Source organism: Octopus bimaculoides, chromosome 1 (genome assembly GCF_046866305.1).
Source record: "Octopus bimaculoides isolate indiv1 chromosome 1, ASM4686630v1, whole genome shotgun sequence".
Classification (NCBI taxonomy): domain Eukaryota; kingdom Metazoa; phylum Mollusca; class Cephalopoda; order Octopoda; family Octopodidae; genus Octopus; species Octopus bimaculoides.
The window spans coordinates 169,991,851-170,018,854 of record NC_142928.1 but is presented as its reverse complement, the minus strand read 5'-3'; the positions used below and the strand labels follow the sequence as shown (position 1 = coordinate 170,018,854).

The 27,004-nt window shown below is 39.1% G+C and overlaps 1 protein-coding gene across 4 annotated transcripts in view; it reads left to right on the top strand.

The window, feature by feature from the left end:
• Positions 1-27,004, top strand: part of LOC106883256 (uncharacterized) — a 57,141-nt gene that overhangs the window by 11,232 nt on the left and 18,905 nt on the right. For 3 of the 4 annotated variants that reach the window (XM_089362697.1, XM_089362689.1, XM_089362676.1), the window contains exons 5-11: positions 4,450-4,492; positions 7,552-7,595; positions 8,737-9,210; positions 13,576-13,686; positions 16,078-16,152; positions 17,459-17,548; positions 22,847-23,019. In XM_089362697.1, the coding sequence (XP_089218823.1) occupies positions 4,450-4,492; positions 7,552-7,595; positions 8,737-9,210; positions 13,576-13,686; positions 16,078-16,152; positions 17,459-17,548; positions 22,847-23,019 (1,010 nt within the window). The remainder of the gene's footprint in view (positions 1-4,449; positions 4,493-7,551; positions 7,596-8,736; positions 9,211-13,575; positions 13,687-16,077; positions 16,153-17,458; positions 17,549-22,846; positions 23,020-27,004) is intronic. The other variant, XM_089362683.1, reaches the window with a different exon arrangement.

The following is a 27,004-nucleotide window of genomic DNA, read 5'->3' as shown; positions in this document are numbered from 1 at the left end:
GCCTCCCTTGGACCCTGTCCTCTTTCTATCTCTCTCTCTCTCTCTCTCTCTCTCTCTCTCTCCTCCCTCTTTCTTACACTTCTGCCTCTTTTTCCCCCTCTCATTTATTAGTCCCTCCGCCACTCTTCCCCTGTCTTACCACTTGACAGTCAAAGTGTGTTATTTTTCTTCAGCCTGCTACTGGCCAAACCAGACACAATTGTGTTCCATCTGTCAACGACTTTCTCCATTTCTTTGCTCTACCTCACTACATTTGTCTTGATAGCCCAAAAGGCTTTTTCTGTCTGTATTGTATTGTACTGTTTTAGTACTGTATACATATAATTATTCCTTTCACTTATTGTTCAGCCGTAAGGCATTTTCTATTGTATACGTATTATTTCTTGTCATTATTTCTTATTGTACACGCAATGTTATTTTGTCCTGTCTTCGCACACATTCGTCAGCCTTTTCCTGTCACTCTATGTTCTAGCATTCACGTTGATAACAGTGGTCTTGGTTTTAGATAGCATGAAACCACTAAGATGTCTCGGAAACCAACTGATGAAAAAATCAGCTGCAAATGTTCCTTGTATCATGTTTTTGTCTCCCTTTTCTGTCCATTATATTTGCGCCACCCAGTTTTCGTCTATTTTTCCCTTCTCTGTCTAACTTTTGATATATATATATATATATATATATATATATATAGTAAATTCTATTTGCCGACGTAAAGTGATAGTCCTGATTAGGACAGTGTTACTACCTTTTTTTTAGACCCAGGAAAACACCTTTTCCAGCTGGTTATCAATGCACAACTGCATCCTTATACCTCGAACAAGGGAGCTGATGTCCCCACTCGGCCTTAAGCAGTACCTGCAGACCAATAGTTTCTGGCTTATTTCTCTTCATCAACACAGGATAATGTTGGCTTGAGATGGCAGCACTAGGCCTTGCTTGAGGTATATAGTTTTAAAGTGACACACAGTCACTGATCTCATATATATATATATATATATATATATGTATATATATATATATATATATATATGTATATATATATATATATATATATATATATATATATATATATATATATATATATATATATATATATATATATATAGCTGAGTTTGTGAGTGTGTGTGTATGTGTATCCAATTCATACATTTACACAATTCCAAATTTCTTGAATGAAACAATCGGAATTAATATTCTAAATACCATAACCTAGGTAACTGCGTCATTTTTTCCGTCAAAATCAATCACAGTTACCAATAAAATCCATTAAACTGTGCAAAATAACATTTCCCCCCTCTAATAAAACCTAAATTTCCTCTTTCTACGACCTTTACAAATCCTTTCAACTCCTACTTTCTCTTATGAACGTTTACGAACGATAACGCCTACTTTCTCTTATGCATACAAAGTCATAGATTAAACTTTGCTTTTAGTTACGCTGTATGTAAACAAACAAGTTTGTTTTTCGAAGCGCTGAAAAGTATGGTAGTACAAGTAGAAAGATAGATTTTATTCAACGCATAGATACTGAACAGTATACATATAAGGGATAAAATCCTTTTTTCTTTTTTAAAAGCATCTATTACACTATTTTCCTTTTGTTTCTTGACTCCCGTAAGGCGTCTCAGAACATTCACGCTTTAGTTTGACCGACAGGACAACACATTGCAAAATCACTGAACTTCATTACAAATATGGGTAATTTTTCAGATTAACACCCGCACGATTTTCAGTAGGGTGTTAGGGTTACGGTTAGGGGGTAGTCTTCAAGTTTAGGGATAAAAAAAAAGTAAATAAAAATCAAGTGAAGTAACTGAACGTCTTACTGTCTTACCAGTATTATCCGTACTACTCTGTTTATAAATAAATCACACACGTGATTTGATTGAAGTTAACTGAGAGATCGAAAATGCCTTGTGGAAGACCGGAATATTTTTATTTACTTTTTTGTTTACCTCCCTAAACTTGAAGATTACCTTATTTTCATCTTATCTACATGAATTTCTATGGTGGAATTCAACCCCAAAAGAAAAAAACATTCGTTTATTTTTTGGCTGCCATTTCTGACGTTTATAATGTTGAGTAGGTTAATTTCTACAACTGCATGCTGACCCTTGAATAAATATCTAATATCTGTTGAATTTCATTATCATTTCCATCGACAAAGTTCTCTCCTTCTGTCGCATACTGTTTTAGAAAAAAAACCTGTGTGTAAAAAAAAAAAAAAAAACACGTGTGTGATTTATTTATAAACAGCTAAAAGAAAACACATTTCAGAGTAGTACGGACAATACTGGTAAGTCGTTCAGTTATTTCCCTTGAATATATTTTGTTTTCTTTTTTTAACTCCCTAAACTTGAAGATTACCCGGTTAGGGTTAGTGTTACGGTTACAGTTTTAGGGTCAGGGTCAGGGTTAGGGTTTTAGGGTTAGGGTTTAGGGTTATGGTTTAGGGTTAGTGTTAGGGTTAAGTATTTGTGCGGATGTTAATCCGCAAAATTACCGGAATGTGAAAACTACCGGCCCTGCCATCTATTATAACTTTTGTTGTTCTGTTTAATATATACATAGATTATGCCTCCAAAGAAGAGAGCTTGCTGGGGAAAGAAAGCAACCGGTTTAAAAAGACAGCAACAGACTGCAGCAATTCACCACATTCCAGAAGCTACTTTGAACATAATGCAAAATGGTGCATCAACATCTTCTGCCCAATGTGTTAGAATTCTGGCAAAAATGTGTAGCAAGAGATCGCCAGCAATTGCTTCATCAGAAATTGCCGTCCTAGCTCCTTCAAAAAGGCATTACCCTGCTATGTATAATCAGGGCAGTGCAAAAAGTTGTTTTGCACATATCATTTGTATAGTCAATTAGATGGATGAAATTTACGTACGATTAATAATGTTACGCAAAACAGCCTTCAAACTTACCCTTTTAATTTCATCGTCTTTTGAATTACGAACATATTTACATCATAAGTGTTTTTTCGTTGTAAGTCTTTCTTTTTTATCGTAGATGGCGTAATAAGTCACACCCAGACAACGTCGGGTTATACTGTGGCTTGTGCTTGTGCGGGTGGCACATAAAAGACACCATTTCGAGCGTGGCCATTTTCGTGCGGGTGACACGTAAAAGCACCCACTACACTCTCTGAGTGGTTGGCGTTAGGAAGGGCATCCAGCTGTAGAAACTCTGCCAAATCAGACTGGAGCCTGGTGTTGCCATCCAGTTTCACCAGTCCTCAGTCAAATCGTCTAACCCATGCTAGCATGGAAAGCGGACGTTAAACGATGATGATGATGATATATATATATATATATATATATCTACACACACATGCATACATATGTATGTATGTTTGTATGTCTGTCTTGGCTTGTTTACATCCACATAACTTAGAGACTCTTTGAATAAGTACCAGACTTAAAAAAACAAGTACTGGGTTTGATTTGTTTCATTAAACTGTTCAAAGTGGTGCCCCATCATGGCTGAAGTCCAGTGAGTGAAACAAGTAAAAGATAAATTGAAAGATGGTTCATCCTTCTCATCATCATCACTTTAATATTTACTTTTTCATGCTTGCATCTGTCAGGCAATACTTTGGGACAGATTTCTATAACTACATACCCTTTCTGATGTCAAATCCCAGTTTGTCAAACAACAAACAGCTCAGACATGCTTATTATGTGAAGAATTGGAAACAAACGGTACCATATGAATGATGAAGGAGCCTTTTCTTAACAAAGTTTGTGAAACATGTTCAGACATGCCAAGAAGCCCAGTCATGCTTTTGGCATGGACTACATGTAAATAACATCATTTGACACTATATTATTTACAACACATGAAAACAAGGGTTATACTAACTCAAGGGCACACGTGCGCGGTCACACACACACACACAATATGTTTCTTTGTCTGAAGTGCCATGCAGTGGGACTGAACCCCAAACCACATGCTTAGGAAATGAACTTCTTAACCATACAACAATGCTTGTGCCTAATCACATGACAGAATGAATTGAATTGACCCTAATGCATGACTGGTACTAATTTATCAGTGCATGACTGGTACTAATTTATCAGTGCATGACTGGTACTAATTTATCAGTGCATGACTGGTACTAATTCATCAGTACATGAAAAGCTCAGACGATCCTTAAACAACCTTTATTCAGGGACCTTTTGAGTGGGATGGGCTACTTGACCTGAAGAAAATTCTAACTGGACCCCCATCTGCAAGGTTGTGCACTGTTTATCTGGATATACAGTTGCCATGTTGTGCACATGTGGTTGTGATGTATGTGCCTGGTGTGCTCTTATCAGACTGGTATATTGGGCTTCATATATTTGTACCCCAGCATCACTTTAATGGCATGGACTGCTCTCTCTCACTCAATAGTAATAATAATAGTAATAATTATAATTTTCCACTTGTATTATTTCTTTATAGCATAGGCTGGAAAAAGCAGAAGATGACATTGCAATCTTGGAAGGTGAGGATGTGACATTTATTCATTAACTCTTTTGATACCAACCTGGCTGAAACTGCTTCTGGCTCTGTAGTACAAATGTTATGTTTTCAAAAGTTCTGAATTAAAATCTTCCACCAAACCTTAGTCACAATTTATGTTCCTGGCACTAGCTTAATGATAACTAAGTTAATTTACTAAATTCTTTGTTATATTTAAAATTAATTGAAAGAAACACAGAACATCTCAACAGAAATATGGTAACAAAAGGGTTAAATAAATATTAGCACATCAGCAGTAATAGCAGTAATGGTAACATTGTCTTCTCTGCACCACAACCGCAATCGCCATAACTATCACCAACTATATACTTAATGTAAGTGTAAAAAATATTTCTTCACCATTGGGTCAATTATTAGTCTTCGTTTGGTTTCATTCAGAGATGATCCAAGATCTATTCTAAAAGAATAGGTGAAAGAATGTGTACAGTCTATGTGTCTGCTCTGATACAACACTTACCATGATAGTAGTTCAATATTATTCATAACTTCTTGACCATATCACTATGACCCACCTGGATATAGAAATCAAAATCCTTCTGCAGTCTTGTTAAATGTTACTGTATCATTTATCTTTGCGTATGCTACCCATATCAGACTGGCGGATATTCAGAAGAACTGTTTCTATGAATCTCTTCTGTGGACTACCTTGACAACAAAAGACAGACATTATCATCATGGCTGGGGACTTCTATAATCATATTGGAAAGCACTCTAATGGTTTGCAATACCAACTTAAGGATATCAGCCTGCCATTTAATCACTTATCAATCTGGTGGGCTCACTCGCCAGATTGACTACATTCCTACCAGAAAGTCCTTCCCAGGTGAAGAATGTACAACTCAACATAGGTTGGTGGTTAGTGATTTCAAACTTAGGGCTGGAAGGACCCAGAGACACAACCAATTTGGAAAAGATTATGGAAGCTCAAGGGTCCTTGAAATGGGCAGAGATTTAGAGATGTTTTAAATGAAGCATTTGATGAGGAAGAAGATATAGAGACATATGACATAGAGGACAACTGGAAGTTCTTATGGGATAATCTACTGAGAGTGACAGACCATATCTGTGGTTGGAGCAAACCTTCTGCTAGACCAAGAGCGATACAGTGGTGGAATGGTTAGGTCAACAGAGCCATAAAACAGAAGAGATATATATGGTAAGAGTGGAAAAGTGGAGGTAGCAAAGAACCATATCAGGCAGCTAAAAGAGAAGCTAGGGGTCAGGTTTACCTAGCTAAGCAGAAAGGAAGAGGTTTGCTAGTGTCTTACAGCTTGAAGATCAGAAATTGCTTGACAATATGTCAGAGAGAATTGAGATGTGGGAGAGAAGTGTGTGTGGATGGATAATGGTATGCTAACCCTAAATGATTCTGATAAATAAGAGGCATTGAAGAGCTACTATGAAAGGCTGTTAAATGTGGAGAATGAATAGGAGAATGGGAGTCTCCCCCATGTAAACCCAACAGAGGGACAAGCTTCCTTAGTTGACAGCAGTATGATATATAAGGCAATTAAAGATATGAAGACAGGGAAATCCTGTGGTCCATCAGGTCGCTGTTGACATGCTTAAAATATTTGGTAGAGGTTATTCAGATGTGCTTCTTTTAGTTTCTGTCTACCAAATCTATTCACAAGGCTTTGGTTGCCCTGATACTATAGTAAAAACACTTGCCCAAGTTACCACACAGTGGAACTGAACTCAATGCCATGTGGTTGAGGAGCAAACGTCTTAAACACATAGCCATGCCTATAGATTGTTTTCCCCCTTTCATTTACTTGGTTCAGAGACCCTGCAATAGTCACGGGTACAATCTTCTTCTAAGTAAGCCAGAAAAAGACATCCTTAAATTGTTCCTATTGTTTAGCACCAGAGCAGTCCTGATCAGGAAGATATTTTAACTTTAATCATCTAGTTTTTTTTCCTTAAACATAAATCAGGCTACTCTTTCTAGAGTTTCCATTGTTGGTTTATTACTGTTCCAGAGCAATTATCTGGCAAGTTTTGGATTGGAAGTGTCCCAGATTTCTGGATTTTCCAGTTTTCTGGAGTCAATCTAAATATATACTTAAAATATAAAATCAACTATGAAAAACAAAGAACTAAACTGTATTTAACAGATTCAGATTAATACATTTCAAAAAGAGGGCATGTTCAACGTTTATTAATCTGATTAAAATTTTCTGAATATATCATTCTGTACAATGTATACAGAATAATGTTTACAGATGAAAATTAAATGAAGAAAAGTAAAGAACATGATTTTATGTAACAGATAGAGGTATAAATTAATACTTAGGCAGAATATGTTTAACCCTTTTGTTACCATATCTCTGTTGAGATGCTGTGTTTCTTTCAATAAATTTTAAATATAATAAGGAATTTAGTAAAATAACTTAGTTATCATTAAGCTAGTGTTAGGAACATAAATTGTGACTAAAGTTAGGTGGAAGATTTTAATTCAGAACTTTTGGAAGTAAGACATTTGTACTACAGAGCCAGGGACGGTTTCAGCCAGGTTGGTATAAAAAGGGTTAATCTTTACTGATCCACATAAAAAAGTAAAGAACAAAACTATTTTTAACACACCATATGCAAATTAACCAACTTCAAAAACAGAGTCTATTTACTCAATGCAGGTTTCAATATACTGCATGATATTGCACAATATTTCTGGAAATTTCAAATTTTTGGGAGCCAGATAAGAGATCTGCTGCTGTAGCTGTTTCTTTTTTTTAACCCCATGTTAACCCTGATCAAGCAGACTTATGAGTAAAGACATTCCATCCGTGACAAACTCCTTTTGTTATCAGACATATTGGTATCTAGGACTACATTATATCCTGTGTGATCTTCCTTCCTTAAATCAGTAGAACATGATTTGAAGGCAATTCAGCTATTATTTCTATTGGTTTGTTTGGCCATGTACACTTTTCCTTCTTTGATTAATCTATAAATACTTGATGCATCACTTTTTGAATATTATTTTATAAATGGCTTCAATTTCTACTTTTAATATTACAGTTTTTATGAAGCAACTTGAAGTTATGGAATTAGAAAAACAGAAGGTAAAATTTTTCCACATGCTCATTAACTTTTTTTTAATAAGTACCAATTTAGTATTATCTTTTAAAAGGACTTCTCTGTATGAACTCTAATATTTAAGGAAGATATCTGTTGTATTTACATGTAAACTATTGCTAGACTAACAAAATTGCAGTCTTGAATGGCTGTGACTATTTATGGGAGACAAAATATACTATGACTGCTGCTGCTACTGTTGCTGCCACCACTACAACTACTAACAATAATAATCCTTTCTATTATAGACACAAGGCCTGAAATTTAGGGGAAGGGGTAAGTTGGTTACATCGACCCCAGTCCTCAACTGGTACTTAATTTATCAACCCCGAGAGGATGAAAGGCAAAGTTGACCTTGGTGGAATTTGAACTCAGACAGAATGTGAAGACATGAAATATTGCTAAGCAGTTCGCCTGGCATGCTAACGGCTCTGCCAGCTCACTGCCTTTATAATCATCATCATCGTTTAACATTTGCTTTCCATGCTAGCATGGGCTGGACGATTTGACTGAGGACTGGCGAACCAGATGGCTGCACCAGGCTCCAATCTGATCTGGCAGAGTTTCTACAGCTGGATGCCCTTCCTAACGCCAACCACTCTGAGAGTGTAGTGGGTGCTTTTACGTGCCACTGGCATGAGGGCCAGTCAGACAGTACTGGCAACGGCCATGCTCATGTAGTGTTTTTTACATGCCACCTGCACAGGAGCCAGTCCAGCAGCACTGGCAACCACCTCACTTGAATGTTTTTTCACATGCCACTGGCACAATCCTTTCTATTATAGGCATGTAGCCAACTAGAAACAGTGTTTCTTGGGGCTAAATAGCAGAAGCATTCTTCCCTTTCCTGGGACTGCCACACTAAGCTGGCAACAAACCATCACTTTATATATATATATATATATAGTTAATCCCCCCCCCCCCGCAAAAAAATGAACAAAGAAGAAATACAAGAAGCAAAAAACAACAACATGAGGATGTGGTACATACAAAGTATTAGCAGATGCTCAGGAAAGGAAAGAAAGGTAGTTTTACAAGTAAAATTTCCAATATAATTCTATATAGTTTTGTTTATGTTCCTTTGTTTCTCTTTAATTAATCATTTACTTATTTTGTGGTTATTTTCAGCAGAAAGGTGAGCAAGGAGGTTCATTGGTACAGTTTGACCTAGGATCAACATCCAAGTCTGTTCTTAGCATTGATTTACAACGACAAAACTCACAAGAACAGAAGCTTACTCATCGCTTGTTCCAACTCGAAAACGAATTGTCAGATATTAAATCATATCTGTTTAAGAAAAGAAGGCCTTCACAGGTTTCATATCTGACACCATCCACTTCACCTTATGCACAAACCTCTTCAAAAGAAATAATAACAACTGAGGACCAGTTGGATGAATTGAACAAACATATGGAAAGATTTCTCAGACGAACATCAATGTCAGCATCCCAAAATATCTATAATCTGACGGAACAAATTGAAACCCTTCACGAAAATATAAAAAATCTCTCGATCAACATTAAATCATTGGAAACAGCAAAAGGGTTTTTAGAACAAAATGTACAACAGTTGTGGAAAGAAATAAAGCATCTCCAGGAAATGGTTTGTATGAATCAGTTTGTTATAATATTTCGTCATTATCATCATCATCATTTAATATCTGTTCTGCATGGTGACATGGGTTGGATGGTTTGATAACAGGGTCTGATAAGCTACAGGGCTGTATTGAACTTGGTAACACACACACACACACATACATGCATGTATGAATGTCTATATATATATATATATATATATATATATATATATAATATAATATAGGATAAATTCTTTTTAAGAATTTATCAAGTTGTCAGTGTGAAAAAAACCTCATAATGAAAAAAATTTCGTAATGAAAAAAATTCATCATTTTTTCATAAATATATATAAATAATTTATATAAAGGGCATTAACTGTGTAGTAATGCCTCACGCTTCGAGGGACTAAATAAGTCAAAAACTACCAAAAAATAAGCAACATATTTACTGAAAGCGAGGGAATGCAGCTTTCAAAATTTATCTCTTAAAAACATTTAACTTAACGGTAAACCACTGGTTTCTCAATCAAATACAGAAAAACTGTGAAGTAACCTGCATTCTTTTGTTCATCAGTACATGTATGGTCGAGATACATAAAAATAAACAAGAATCAACATACCACGATGTAGCCACCACAGTACAATGACTTCTGTTCATAATTATATATCCATGAAAGAGATTTGAATTTATCCGGTTGCATCTCAGTAACATGTGCTTATACAGAATAATATTCATCATCATCATCATCATCATTTAACGTTCGCTTTCCATGCTAGCATGGGTTGGACGACTTGACTGAGGACTGATGAAACCGGATGGCAACACCAGGCTCCAATCTAAATTTGGCAGAGTTTCTACAGCTGGATGCCCTTCCTAATGCCAACCACTCAGAGAGTGTAGTAGGTGCTTTTACGTGTCACCTGCACGAAGGCCAGTCAGGCGATACTGGCAACGGCCACGCTCGAAATGGTGTCTTTTATGTGCCACCCACACAAGCCAGTCCAGGGGCACTGGCAACGATCTCGCTCGAAAATCCTACGGAAGCCAGTCAGGCGGTACTGGCAACGGCCACGCTCAAAATGGTGCATCTTATGTGCCACCCGCACAAGAGCCAGTCCAGGGGCACTGGCAACGATCTTACTTGGCTTGCCGGGTCTTCTCACGCACAGCACATTTCCAAAGGTCTCGGTCAGTAGTCATCACCTCGGTGAGGCCCAATGTACGAAGGTCTTGCCTCACCACCTCAGCCCAGGTCTTCCTGGGCCTACCTCTTCCACGGGCTCCCTCAACTGTTAGGGTGTGGCACTTTTTCACGCAGCTATCCTCATCCATTCTCACCACATGTCCATACCAGCGCAATCGTCTCTCTTGCACACCACAACTGATGCTTCTAATGTTCAGCTTTTCTCTCAAGATACTTACACTCTGACGGGTATTCACATTGACATTACACATCCAACGGAGCATACTGGCTTCATTCCTTGCGAGCTTACGTATGTCCTCAGCAGTTACAGCCCATGTTTCACTGCCATGTAGCATGGCTGTTCGTACACATGCGTCATACAGTCTGCCTTTTACTCTGAGTGACAGTCCCTTTGTCGCCAGCAGGGGTAAGAGCTCTCTAAACTTTGCCCAGGCTATTCTTATTCTAGCAGCTACACTTTCAGCGCACCCACCCCCACTACTAACTTGTTCGCCCAGATAGCGGAAGCTATCGACTACCTCTAGTTTTTCACCCTAGAATGAGATAGAAGTTGTTTCCTGTTTGTTTACAGTCTTTATTGCACCTGAACATCTGCCACAAACAAAAACTAACTTCCTAGTTAACCTGCCTTTGATGTTGCTGCACCTCTTATGTGTCCATAGCTCTTATAGAGTTACTACCTACTCCTTTTCTACATACTGAGCAAGGCCATCTACCTGAAGGGGTTTGTGTTTTATCTACCTTCCTACTTATTAGGATTTTGGTTTTAGCTAGGTTGACTCTAAGGCCCTTCAATTCTAGACCTTGCTTCCACACCTGAAACTTCTCCTCTAGTTCTGATAGTGACTCCGCAATTAGGGCAAGGTCATCAGCATAGAGGAACTCCCAGGGGCAACCTGTCTTGAACTCCTCTGTGATTGCCTGGAGGACTATGATAAATAAGAGGGGGCTGAGGACGGAACCTTGGTGGACCCCTACCTCTACCCGGAATTCATTGCTGTACTCATTTCCAACCCTCACCTTACTGGCAGCATCTCTGTACATGGCTCGCACAGCTCTCACTAACCATTCTTCTATCCCAAGTTTCCTCATTGACCACCAGATAAGGGATCGGGGGACCCTGTCAAAGGCTTTCTCCATGTCAACGAAAGCCAGGTACAGAGGTTTATCCTTGGCTAGGTATTTCTCCTGCAGCTGTCTTACTAGAAATAAGGCATCAGTAGTGCTTTTACCTGGCACGAACCCAAACTGTATCTCATCTAAATTGATTCGCTCCCTAATTAGTTGGGCTATGACCCTCTCTGTAACTTTCATAACCTGATCTAACAGCTTGATGCCTCTGTAATTATTTGTATCTAAAGCGTCACCTTTACCTTTGTAGCAGTTGACTATGGTGCTGCTACACCAGTCATTGGGTATGACTCCTTCGTGTATCACCTGGTTCGTAATACGGGTGACTAGGTTATAGCCAACACTGCCAGATATTTTGAGCATCTCTGCAGTGATTCCTGATGGGCCGGGGGCTTTCCCGGTCTTCATACTCTTAATTGCTTTATCTACACTGGTACTATCAACTCTGATAGCTGGTCCCTCTATTGGGTCGACATACGGCAGGCTCTCTTCCTCCCATTCATTCTCTTTATTAAGCAATCTATCGTAGTGGCATCTCCAGACCTCTTTCTTTGCATCCTCATTTAGTGCAAGCATACCATCATCCATGCGATCACTATTTTCTCTCCTACACTGTCTTGCAACACGAAATACCTATATATATATATATATATATATACATGCACACACACACACACACAGATATATATATATGTATGTATGTATATATATATATATATATATATATATATATATATATATATATGTATGTATGTATGTATATATATATATATATATATATATGCCCGAAACGTCATACACTCTCTCTTTCCTTTCCTGAGCGTCCAATAATACTATCCATATCACGTCCTCACTTTGTTGTTTTTTTTGTTTTTTTGTTATTGTTTTTTTTAACTATATATATATTACCATTCATTCTCCATGTTCAGCAGTCTTTCATAATGGCTTCTCCAAGCCTCTTTCTTTTCCAAATCATCAAGTGCACCATCATCCATGTGGACACATTTCTCTTCTGTAGCATCGCAATTTTCTCTCACACACTGTCTTGCAATCCAGAATACTTCAGTCCTTTGGTCCTCATGTCGCTAAACATTGTTAAACTTCTTCTTTTCTACTTCCCCTTTGGCTATATATACCTGTTTCCCAGCCTCCCTTTTGGCTATCTGGTACAGTTCCCTGCTACCCCCACACTTCCAGGTTTTCCAGACCTGTTTCTTTGCTCTGGTGGCTTTGACTACCGTATTATTCCACCACCACATTACTCTAGGTCTGGAAGGGACTTTGCACCATCTGCAGACTTGGTCTGTGGCACTCAGTAAGCTATATATATATATATATATATATATATATATACACACACACACACTAGTGCAAACCTGCTATCTTTAAGATAGCAGGTTTTACATTGATTTGATATCATTGTATCATATATTGGTTTCAAATTTTGGTACAAGGCCAGCAATTTCAGGGAGGGGGTAAGTCAGTTACATTGACCCCAGTGTTCGACTGGTACTTATTTTATCGACCCTGGAATGATGAAAGTAAAGTCAACCTCAGTAAAATTTGAAGTCAGAACATAAAGGCAGACGAAATACCATTAAGCATTTTGTCCAATATGATAACAATTCTGCCATCATTTAAAGCCATTTATATAGGGACTTTAAACTATCATACTTAGTGCTGCATATGGCTGAAAGTAATAACACTTAAGATATTTTATAATTTTTAACAATATGTAGTTTAAAACAATGTGTACAAAACCCAAAGTAGTGTGCGCTTTGTACATGGCTTAAGACAGTGCCTGACCAACGGCATTGCATTTCTAGTAGCAATGTAAAGCTTAATGTAGTGTACAGTTTCAAAGTGTATAATCTGTATGTTCAGGCATAGCTTGAGATAGTAAATGGTTTATATTAGTATATAGCATAAGGTGGTGTATTGTTCAAAGTTATATATGACCTATGATGTATGATTTAAAACAATGCAGAATAACTTAAAACAATGTAGTCCCATTTCTCTACTGATACTTGTTTGTTGTTCATTCTCTAAAACCAGATAGCAGAAGATGTTGATGTTCTAAACCGTTTAACAGTGGCCGAAAGGAAATTGGATTTGAAAATTGAAATTTTGGAGGAGAACGTTAATTTATTGAACGTTGATAATAAGGTAAGAATGACATATTAATTAAAGTTTAGATTATAAGGTGAGTATTGTATGTTTGTGCCTTAACACTGGTTGGGTATGCTATGTTGTGAATTTGAAAATAATTGTTCATTTATTTTATGTATATTTATCTAGATCAGTGGTTCCCAACCAGGGTTAACATGGCCCCTGAAGCCCCATTGAAGGGACCCTGAAAAAGTTTTACTTTAGATGTATGTCTTGGTATGTATTACAAGAAACAGCTGGGTTTCTTTCTCTAACATTTTACGTGGTTCAACTTACACAAGTTAATGTGTGAAAAACAAAATAGGAATTTTAAAAGACATTTCTATAAAACTAGTTTTTAAAGATCAAATGGCTATGGGAGTCCACCAGAATATGATAGTAATGAAAGGGGTCCATAGATTAAAAAAATGGTTGAGAACCCCTGGCTTAGATGAATACATATTATTGAGGCACTGTTTTACACCCAAACTGCCTTTCCTATCATTAATCCTTACCTGTTTTTCAAGTTTTCATTTCCAGAGCCACTGGACCGTTTTTTGACAGGGAAATGTTCAGAAACATCACCATTGGCAATTTTTTTCATACAAAACACAATATTAATATTCTCTCTCTCTCTCTCACTCTCTGACACACACACACACACATATTCATATTGTAGCTTTCTAAATTATTTCAATTAAATTCACTCCCTACCTTTGTCTACCAGTTTTAGTGCATGAATATATCTCACTGTTTATCAATTTGAAATTCTAAATTAAAGCCTTTCCTCTGCTCCCACCCACATGTCAACAGGTCATCTTTTCTTTTCAAGTCAAAATACCAGAAAAAATATTGTGATAAATATAACTGACTAAGAACTCTTGAAAGTTGAGTAGCACCAGCATGGCCACATTCTTATGACTGAAGCCAGAAAATAACAGAAAGACTGCATAAAGTTTTGAAACAAATTCCTATCCCCAAATATGAATATCACATTAGTGAGTCAAGCTGGAATCTAATCTGTCAACAAGAGAGCCTCAGTGTGATCACTTAACTTACTAGAAAGAGCAGCAAAATATCTATCAAACCACAACCTGTGTGCAGTTTCAAAAAAAAAAAAAAAGTGTAGAACATATTAGACAGTGCAGTCCTTGGTAAACTATGTCTGAAAATCAAAACTGGAGATCATGGCTAATATGTTTTTGATCATAGATCTGCTATGGAGGTGTGTGGTTTAGTGGTTTGAGTATTGGATTAATGAGTGGGTATTGGGTATTGGATGCATTGTGTTCTTGAACAAGACACTTCATTTCACATTACTCCAGTCCAGGAACAAGGCCTGAAATTACTCAGCTGGTAAAAAAGGAGTAATCCTGTGCTAGACCAGCATTCCATCCAGGTGCAGAATCATGAAAATATACATCATGACTCAAAAAGGTAACTTTTACCTTTGCTTTAGATCTGTTCATTCAGTACTAAACCTGGAACTAAACATCAACTACAATTAGAATAACAGCACCATGTCAAATAATTATTATTTGGTGATTTTCTTTTTCCTTTAATTCTTAGTTTTAAAACTCAATCATATCAGTACAAATTGAACCATTATTTCTTGTTTCTTCATAAAGTCTAACTTTAAGCAACTGCGGCTGTAATGAGGAGAACCAATACACATTGGATCTTAACTACTGAAGTCCTTCTTTTTTCTGAATTGAAGAGAACTAAGTTAGCCCTGGAGGAGCCAAACTCTCACAGAGTTACATTGTTATCCTTGCAAAGGGAGTCTCATTGAGTCCTCAAAGTTAACCAAACAGTATTCCTTCCACTGACAATAAGGATCTTAGGCAGTTGCAATTTTCTACAAAGTGTTTTAAGGAATTCTTTATTTATTATTTGTCTTTATCTCTGTGTCTTAGGTATTATGCCAGTTCATTCTGCCAGATAGCAAATCACATCCCATAACCTTAAGTATCCAGCACCTTTCTTAAGATTCTTGCTGTCTCTAATCCTCATAAACAAGCTCTCTACATAACAGAGAAGTTTATGTCACATTGTTGTTGTTGTTGTTGTTGTTGTTGCTGCTGCTGCTGCTGCTGCTGCTGCTGTTGCTGCTGTTGCTGCTGCTGCTGCTGCTGCCGTCACTGCTGCTGCTGCTGCTGCCGTCACTGCTGCTGCTGCTGTTGTTGTTGTTAGGGTAATTTTAATCACCTAACCCCCTCCACCAAAATTTCAGGTCTTGTTCCTAATGTAGAAAGGCTTCTTTTGTTTGTTTGTTTGTTTGTTTGCTTTTATTTATTTTTTTGTGTGTGTGTGTTTTTTGTTTTTTGTTTTTTTGTTTTTTTGTTTTTTAAAAAATAACGGTCTATGGAATTTCTTTTACTGAACAACCTTGTTCTCATTATGTTGCAGAGGCTGAAGAATGCAATATCTAATATTGAACTTGAAAAATTCAGCAAATCTACCATAACATTAAATGCTGATCAGGTGAAGTCTTCTCAATTTTTCTATCAAATATTTCTATAATTACAACAAACTGACTGACTTGATAGAGAAAATGGACACGCGACATTTGGTTAATTTCTGAGTTTAATTCCGACAGGTGTTGACTTTAATTCTGACCTTGTGGATTCAATACACTATAATACTAAGGTCAATACAATTGACCATACTTCCCCATTACCCCCTTGTTTTTTTTTTTGGGGGGGGGGGGGGGTATCAAAAGGAAGGGCTATGTTTATTACCTTCACACTATTTCCTAGTGGATTTGTTCCAGCATTTTGTGTTCTGAATTCAAATCCCTTCATAGCTTACTTGAATAGTAAGACTTTATCCATTGCGTACTTTTTGTAAAATCCACTCTGTTGCAAATGTTTGAACCAGCTCTCTAATTTGAGGTCACCTTCCTTCCACCTGGGGTACCCTGTAAAGAATCATTGGCACTGCCTTCTATCTTGACTAAAAAATCAAAAAATAATCATCATGGTACCAGCCTCTCTTCCTATCCTCCCATCAGCCTCAAGGACCCTGTTACAAAGAAGAGGGTCTTGATATCCATTAAGATTTATGATAAATATTCTTTTTACTGTCATTACTATGAATGACAGAACACCGAGAAAGTTTGAATATTATTGTTCTTGGTGTGATTGTAGCATCAATCAAAATGTAGCTAGGTGGTGCTGCTCTTGCTGTTGCCATCCATTCGTTGTTTAGCTGCTGTCAACTTGGGTCAGCAGTTGTCTACTTCAGTCATTCATCTGCCATCTTGTCTCTGCTGTCTCTCAATGCTTTCTGTCTAAATAGCTAAGGTGTGCTGAATTTATACTGATGGTTAGGCTCAGAAAGAAGCATACTAAGAGATTAAATTATTGCTGGAGTCAGTTCCATCCGAAGTTTCAAATGGTCAGATTTTTTCAATCACATGGGTAATATTCTAGTGAATCACAATATCAGATATAATGAACTGATTGCTGAATATTCCTGCTTCAATCCTTTAAATTTTGACCCTTCTCTGTTTCATCTTAACTAAAAAAAAGACTGTTGGTTTCAATAAGATTTGAACACAAGATGTAGAAAGTGGAAATTAAAATGCTGTAATGTAATATAGTTGAACAAACTGTTTTTCATCATCATTATCATTATCATAATTTAAAGTCTGTTTTCCATGGTGGCATGTGTTGAACTGTTTTGTGTGTTTTTTGTATTCTTTATTTGTAACTCAGCACTCTGAATTGACTGAATATCAATCATTATAGTCTTGTATTGTTGTTGTTACTGCTGTTTTATATCACAGGATCCATCTAAGATAAAATGCATTTCAGCTTTAACTCCACATGAAGTAAATCAGGTGACCAAGGAACTTGAGAAACGTATTGAAGAACAGGTAAAGTTGACTGTATTTAGATATTAAAACAAAATTTCAGTGCTTTGTTTGCTATTAAATCATATCAGGTGTAATGTTCTGTAATAATCTCATACAGTCAATTGCAGTTTGTTATGTTAATGCTATACCATGTTATGAGAATGCCATAGATATGGAGTGTAGCTTGTTATAATGACATTGCTTGTTGCTTAGGGTCTCCATCTGTCATTAGTGACCATGGATGAAAGTCTTAGTTACCAGAACAGTGTTGTCTGTGTGAATGGTTCTGTCTCTCCAGTACAGGGTTTTTAATAGGATACAAGCATAGGCAGTATGGTACGCAGGACAAGTTGTTGCTCATGCAGGGTGTTCTCACCATCTCTATGTCAAAGACAAATCCAAAGGAGAAGCATAGCCATTATAGTTTGGCACCAGCATCATCGCAATAATTGCCAGAATGAAGTAAACGACATTGACCTACCTCGAGGGCTCTGGCTTGTGATTTTACCCTGAAGTTTATTCCTGAAGCCTTTCTCATGGCTAGGTATGGCCGCAAGGTAGCGGTCTTTTCTTAGATGAGTTACTCCCAACCCCTTCTTCTGACAAATTCCATCTTTCTAATTTGCTTACTGACCCATAGAAGGGACCCTGACAAATGCTAATATTATGGATCAAAGTAGAACTGTGAATAAAAGTGGCTAAGAGATGGTTCCACATTCCTCAAAACTCTGGAACTCCCAAATCAGAGCCCTGCTAATGAGCCCTAAAGTCATACACAGTTTAAAGCCATACCATATGATAAGGGTAAGCAATCGGTTATCAGGTGTACTTGTTATCACTATGTTATATCTTGCTATGATAATGTGATTTGTTATGCTAATGCCATTACTTGTTGTAATATTGTCATAGCTTGTTATGATGATGCCATACTGACATGTGTAGCTTTCTATGATAATGTCATAGCTATTTACTATAATTTCATACTGATAAGTTTAGCTTACTATGGATATATCATAGCATGTTATGATAATGCAATAGCTTATTATGATAATGTCCTGCTTATATATAGAGAGAGAGACAGACTGACAGAAAGTGAGATCTTTCTATGATGATGTCATAGCTTGTTATGATGTCATACTGTCAAATGTAGCCAGTGATGATAACATTATTACTTGTTATGATAATGTCATATCTGTTATGATAATGTATTGCTTTCATTGAGACTCATCGTCATCTCCACTAGCTCCACCTATGGCAGAATGCACACTAACAAGAGATAGTTGCCCCCATAATATGAATCTACATTATTGCACATACTTCAATCAGCCATATTCTTCCATGCTTAGGGCATGCTGGAAGAGGGTATTAACTTTGGAGTTTTCCTTCTCCTAAATTGATTACTTTCACTGTAGCTAAGAAGCTCAATCTACCCTTTTAAAAAAGATGGGATCCTCACAGGTATTACCATTCCAAATCAGAACAGACCTGCGAGTAATGGTAATTAAGGAGTGACTCCATGTGCCCTGCAGCTTTAGAACTCTCAAACTGGGATCTACCCATTGGATGCAGTATAATGTCATACTCAGGTCTACCAGATGTCAACATTTGCTTTAACATTGTCATAAGGAAAGAGCAACATCTGAAGAAATGATGGTGTTGTGTACCAGCAAACAGTAAGTAAAAAGAGGTTCAAAGATGGAATCTATTGTATTGGTGGTATGAAAAAGAGGAGAAGTGTTCAATTTGGAAAAATCTTTCATTCAGCTTATTTATGTGCTGAATAAATAGATTAGAAGTGGTGGAAAAGAGAAACGCTAAATAAATAAATAGTAGTGAAGAAAAAGAGAGAAAGAGGATAATAGCCAAAGCAAGGAGATAATCAATAAAAATGTTGGGAAATTTGTAAAATGAATAAGGAGTGGGGTTAAGATCAGGAGAAAGGAAGAAAATAATCATCTTTCTCTCTCAGATCTAAGTATCATTCATCTGTCTGTTTGCCCATCTAATCTAATCTATCTGTCTATCTATCCAAATGTCTATTGTAACTATCTGTCTGCTTGTCTGTCTGTCTATCTGTCTGTCTGTCTATCTGTCTATCTATCTATCTATCTATCTATCTATCTATCTAATTTATATAAATAAGGATAAGATCGATATTTAAAATATTGATTTTATCAAGTGGCCAGCATGGGAATAAAAACCATCAACGGTAACAATTGAAGGAGCAATATCAAAGGAAGGTTAACTAGGAAGTTAGTTTTTGTTTGCAGCAGATGTCCTGGAACTATAAATACTGGAAATGTGCAGAAAACAATTTCAGCCACATTCCAGGGAGAAAAACTAGAAGTGGTTGATAGCTTCTGCTATCTTGGTGACCAAATTAGCAGTGGAGGTGGGTGCGCTGAAAGCGTAGCTGCTAGAATTAGAATAGCCTGGGCAAAGTTCAGAGAGCTCTTACCTCTGCTGGCGACAAAGGGTCTCTCTCTCAGAGTAAAAGGCAAATTGTATGACGCATGTGTACGAACAGCCATGCTTCATGGCAGTGAAACATGGGCCGTGACTGCTGAGGACATGCGTAGGCTCGCAAGGAACGAAGCCAGTATGCTCCGATGGATGTGTAATGTCAGTGTGCATACTAGACAGAGTATCAGTACCTTGAGAGAAAAGTTGAACTTACGAAGCATCAGTTGTAGTGTGCAAGAGAGACGACTGCACTGGTATGGTCATGTAGCGAGAATGGATGAGGATAGCTGTGTGAAAAAGTGCCACACCTTAGCAGTTGAGGGAACCTGTGGAAGAGGTAAGCCCAGGAAGACCTGGGATGAGGTGGTAAGGCACGACCTTCGAACATTGGGCCTCACCGAGGCGATGACTTCTGACCGAGACCTTTGGAAATATACTGTGTGCGATAAGACCCGGCAAGCCAAGTGAGACTTAAATCTAAGGCCCAGCCAGTCCACTCATGCGTACCTTCCTTCCTTCATTGGACACTAAATTCCACTTGTGAAGACCTGTTGAGGCAAGTGAAATCGAAATCGAGTTGCCAGCGCCCCTGGACTGGCTCATGTGCGGGCGACACGTGATATCTTTTCGTGCGAGATCGTTGCCAGTGCCCATGGACTGGCTCTTGTGCGAGTGACACATGAGGTTTTTCGAGCGAGATCGTTGCCGGTGCCCCTGGACTGGCTCATGTGTGGGTGACACATGAAATTGTTTGAGCGGGATCGTTGCAAGTGCCCCTGGACTGGCTCATGTGCAGGTGACACATGAAATGTTTCGAGCGGGATCGTTGCCGGTGCCCCTGGGCCGGCTTGCGGGTGACACATGAGGTTTTTCGAGCGAGGTCGTTGCCGGTGCCCCCGGACTGGCTCATGTGCAGACAACACATGAAATCTTTCGAGCGGTATCGTTGCCAGTGCCCCTGGACTGGCTCTTGTGCGGGTAACACATGAAGCTTTTTCGAGCGAGATCGTTGCCGGTGCCCCTGGACTGGCTCATGTGCAGGTGACACATGAAATTTTTTCGAGCAGGGTCGTTGGCAGTGCCCCTGGACTGGCTCATGTGCGGGCGACACATGATATCTTTCGAGCGAGTTCGTTGCCAGTGCCCCTGGACTGGCTCTTGTGCGGGTGACACATGAAATGTTTCGAGCGGGATCGTTTGCCAGTGCCCCTGGACTGGCTCATGTGCGGGCGACACATCATATCTTTCGTGCGAGATCATTGCCAGTGCCCCCGGACTGGCTCATGTGCAGGCGACACATGAAATTTTTTCGAGCAGGGTCGTTGGCAGTGCCCCTGGACTGGCTCTTGTGCAGGTGACACATGAGGTTTTTTCGAGCGAGATCGCTGCCGGTGCCTCTAGACTGGCTCATGTGCGGGTGACACATGAAATCTTTCGAGCGGGATCGTTGCCAGTGCCCCTGGACTGGCTCATGTGCGGGCGACACATGATATCTTTCGAGCGGGATCGTTTGCCAGTGCCCCCGGACTGGCTCATGTGCAGGCGACACATGAAATCTTTCGAGCGAGATCGTTGCCGGTGCCCCCGGGCTGGCTCGTGTGCCGGCGACACATGGGGTCTTTCGAGCGGGATCGTTGCCAGTGCCCCTGGACTGGATCTTGTGCGGGTGACACATGAGGCTTTATCGAGCGGGATCGTTTGCCAGTGCCCCCCCCCCGGACTGGCTCATGTGCGGGCGACACATGAAATCTTTCGAGCGGGATCGTTGCCAGTGCCCATCGACTGGCTCTTGTGCGAGTGACACATGAGGTTTTTCGAGCGAGATCGTTGCCGGTGCCCCTGGACTGGCTCTTGTGCGGGTGGCACATAAAAGACACCATTTCGAGCGTGGCCGTTTTCGTGCGGGTGACACGTAAAAGCACCCACTACACTCTCTGAGTGGTTGGCGTTAGGAAGGGCATCCAGCTGTAGAAACTCTGCCAAATTAGATTGGAGCCTGGTGTTGCCATCCGGTTTCACCAGTCCTCAGTCAAATCGTCCAACCCATGTTAGCATGGAAGGCGGACGTTAAACGATGATGATGATGATGATGATAATATAGGGCATCTAAGAGATACCGCCATGCTGAAAAATAGCAGTCAAATCTTGACTCTAAACCACAATAAATGTTCATATAGCACTAGGAGCGAAGACGAAGACAAAATAAACTAGTAAAAATAACTGGATAACTCCAGATCCCGGATTTCTGGCTTTGCATAATAAATGCTTTGCCTTCATCGGTGGAATATACTTAGAAAAGCACATAAATACAAATATATATATATAAACATACAGTATACTTACATATACGAACGTATACATACATATATATGCACGTATGTACACGACCAGTTTAAATTGCCTGCCTAAAAACTCCCCGTGCGATATGGTCAGAAATATCACCGCAGTAAATACACTGACAAAATAAATTTATATCAATAAGGATAAGATCGATATTTAAAATATTGATTTTATCAAGTGGCCAGCATGGGAATAAAAACCATCAACGGTAACAATTATTTAAAATTATAATATAGGGTATCTAAAAGATACCGCCACGCTGAAAAATAGCAGTCAATATGAACATTTATTGTGGTTTAGAGTCAAGATTTGACTGCTATTTTTCAGCGTGGCGGTATCTATCTATCTATCTATTTCTTTCTATGTATGTATGTATCTATCTTTTTTTCTTTCTAACCATCAATTATTTTTCTCTGTTGCCTTCTCCCCCCTCCCCCTCTCTCAAGACACATTACATAAGAACAAAGAATTTTGCAACTCAATGATAAGCGATTCATTATGTTTTTTTTATTGCAGAAAAAGTATTTTACTAACCAACTGCAGTTTATCAACCAACTGTTAAGTTCAAAATCTGACCGTTGGGAATTGGAATGGTTTCAAATATGGTTGGAAAAATCTCTAAAGACCCATTTAAAAACCAGTAAACACTCCAAGGGCTTTGAAATTGACGAAGCCTTTGCAATGAAGAGGTAAGCAAATGACCAACATATTTTGAAGCAAATTTTTACATTTCATGACTATGTTGTTAAGAAGCTCACTTTGCACCTAATGGTTGATATCAGTGGCCCAATTTCTTTTCTTGTATTTCATTTGAAGGAACCCTATTTTTTTTTACCCCTTTTTGACTGGGGATTTTCTCTTCACACTTACTCTATTACTTGTCTTCTCCAGCTTCCATCTCCTCCCTCTCATCATATGATGATGGTGTTGTACTTCTAGTTGCTACCATCAAAAGATAGTGTGCATGTATGCTCATTTGCTTCTAGGACCAGACATGAGGCAACATCATTTACTATTTCCAGATCTGTGACTAATGGTTATCTGGAAGCTGAGACCTACTGCTTTTCTCTGCTTTCCTTTCTCTTTTTCTTTCCTAGCATTTCATCTTCTTTATGGCAAAAATCAATTAAATGGTTTTTTTTTACTATCATGCATGTAACAATGAGGCCTTTAGCCCTGCACCATCAGTCTCATTCATCTGAGCAAAACTCTGTGTGACCTTGGAGTCATTATGACTTGCAAATCCGTCTTGACATCTCTTGACCATATTTCACTTTTTGATACTCCTGCATTAACTACCCATCCATTCTGCAAACCAGTCACTGGTCTACATTATTTTCATTGTCTCTGATCATCATCCTTATATTTCTACTAGCTGGCCCCGTGTCATCAAAAATGATGGCTAATTGTAGTATTTTATATATAAATAAGGGACATAATAATCACACATACAAACATTCATATACTTCCCTTGTACATGCACACACATACTCACACAGAGTTGAAACGCTATTTGATTTTTCTTTTCAACGTTGAATGTTCACCATCTCATTTCTATTGCACACACACACACACACAAACATTCACATGACTCCCTTTTACATACACACACATATACTCATGCAGAGTTGAAACACTGTTTGATTTTTCTTTTCAACTTTGAATGTTCACCATCCCACTTCTATTGCACGCACACGCGCACACACACACACACACACACACACACACACACACAAACATTCACATGACTCCTTTTTACATACACACACATATACACATGCAGAGTTGAAACGCTGTTTGATTTTTGTTATCACCGTAGAACTTCCATCGTCCTACTACCAAGTTTGCCATCACTCCTTCCTTCCTTATTCATCTATCACCCCCTTCCTTTCTCCTTCATATGTTGTGACGGAGAAATACACAAGAGTATTATTATCGTAGATATTCCATATACTGAAACACAAGTGTATGGGAAAAAAAGTATGTCTATTTCAACCAGTGTTTTATTTGTCTTCTGTCTTGAAATTGCAGCAAACTGTGCCATAAAATTTACCCTTCTCAAATGGCAGATTTTTTTCGTAACATTTCTTTTAGCACTTCTGTTATTTCAATGATAATTGAAAACCTTCATTTCTATCCTGGAGCAAAGAGAAGATGGCTGGTTTTACACAATTCTTTATTACTCTTTTACTCTTTTACTTGTTTCAGTCATTTGACTGTGGCCATGCTGGAGCACCGCCTTTAGTCGAGCAAATTGACCCCAGGATTTATTCTTTGGAAGCCTAGTATTATTCTATCGGTCTCTTTTGCCGAACCGCTAAGTTACGGGGGACCTAAACACACCAGCATCGGTTGTCAAGTGATGTTGGGGGGGGGGGGGGGGGTCAAACACAGACACACAAACATATACACACACATACAAATCAGTCCCTCTCTCTCTCTCTCTCTCTCTCGTATTTTTTCCTTAAGGTTTTCAGGTTCTGGTTATATATAAATGAGAAATCCATTCTAAATTATCTCAATCTCTTCTCCGCTGACATACTACGACGAAGTCTCCAAGATGCAGATAAGATAGAGATTTTTATTTATTTACGGCCTCAAACATCTCATACCTTTCGCGCTTTAGTCTGCCCTCTATTATTTATCTTGTTTCTCTCCATGAAATTCAATTGAATTCAGTTTTTGTCTTAAATTCATACTTATTCATTTTCTAAGCTTCCTAAATTCATGCTACGTATATATTCTATTCACCTAGATTTCATTGCTCTTTTAAAAATTACGATTTATGCATTGTTGTCTCTCAAATATTTAAAATCTACGATTAAGAGCCCTATCTCCTCGCTGATGGTACACCCGCCCTCCAACCCCCTCCACCGGAAGTGCATTCCTCTGTCATCCTGTCATCCTCGGCTGTCTCCCGGAACCCATCTAGTGGCCTTGGCCATCCTCTCCCCTACCTTTGGGTAGCGCATTACGTTTGAGTAATGTTTGCAGGTTGTAGGTACTGTTTTGCTTATGAATTCTTCCAATTGCAAGTTTTCTTTTCAGGTACACAACACTGCTTTCCCCCTTCCCAGGCTACAGGCCCACACCCCCAACACCCATACTGTTAGGATTGGCACTCTCAACGTCGGCACGCTGAAAGGTAGATCTGGTGAAATTGTTGAGATGCTTGAACGGAGACGCGTAGATATGTGCTGCATCCAGGAAGTAAGATGGAGAGGAGGTTCTGCGAGGTTCCTCACAGGCAAAGAACACAGGTACAAGATTTTCTGGGCAGGGAACACTGACGGGGTCGGGGGCGTAGGAATACTTCTAGCGGAGAAATGGAGGTCGTTACAGTAAGTGACAGAGTACTTAAGATCAGACTAGTGCTTCATCATAGATTAGCTACTGTCATCTCAGCCTATGCACCTCAACCGGGGCTACCAGATGGTCTGAAAGACCAATTCTATGACACCCTCTTGCAAACTACCTCGTCGACGAGTGACAGGGACCTTCTCTTTGTGGCTGGAGACTTCAATGGTCATGTCGGACGTCGTGCTGGAGGCTTCCATGGCATACATGGAGGCTATGGCTTCGGTTCCCGCAACGAGGAGGGAACCAGACTGCTGGAGTTCTGTGATGCAACCGATCTTATGGTCTGCAATACCAACTTCAGGAAACCTGCCAGTCACCTAGTCACCTACCGCTCCGGCAGACACTCTAGCCAAATCGACTACATCCTCGCCAGAAATAGGGAAAGAGGGCGGCTTATAAATGCCAAAACCTACCCTGGCGAAGAATGTACCCCACAACATAGATTAGTAGTTAGCGACTTTGGGATCAAGGCAAAATGGGTGCCCAGAATTAGACAGGCTTGGAGGAGAAGGGTGTGGAAGCTTAAAGACCCTGCAAATGGACAGAGACTTAGAGACAAGTTACTTGAAGCATTTAACGAAATAGAAGGGGATATAGCATCATACAACGTGGAAGACAATTGGAGATTTCTGCGAGACAACCTGTTGAAAGCCACCGACCAGATTTGTGGGTGGTGTAAGGTCCCCTCCCGACCCAGAGTAACGTGGTGGTGGAACAAGGAGGTAGACAGGGCTATTAGACAAAAGAAACAGGCTTGGAAGGACTGGAAGAACGGTGGTAGCAGGGAATTGTACCAATGTGCCAGAAGGGAGGCTAGGCGACAGGTTTATTTAGCCAGAGGGGAAGCAGATAAGAAAAGATTTGCCAATGTTCTGCGCCGTGAGGACCAAAGACTTGAGGTATTTCGTGTTGCAAGACAGTGTAGGAGAGAGAATAGTGATGTTGTAGGAGAGAAATGTGTTCGCATGGATGATGGTACGCTTGCACTAAATGAGGATGCAAAGAAAGAGGTCTGGAGATGCCACTACGATAGATTGCTTAATAAAGAGAATGAATGGGAGGAAGAGAGCCTGCCGTATGTCGACCCAATAGAGGGACCAGCTATCCGAGTTGATAGTACCGGGGTAGATAAAGCAATTAAGAGTATGAAGACCGGGAAAGCCCCCGGCCCATCAGGAATCACTGCAGAGATGCTCAAAATATCTGGCAGTGTTGGCTATAGCCTAGTCACCCGTATTACGAACCAGGTGATATCCGAAGGAGTCATACCCAATGACTGGTGTAGCAGCATCATAGCCAACTGCTACAAAGGTA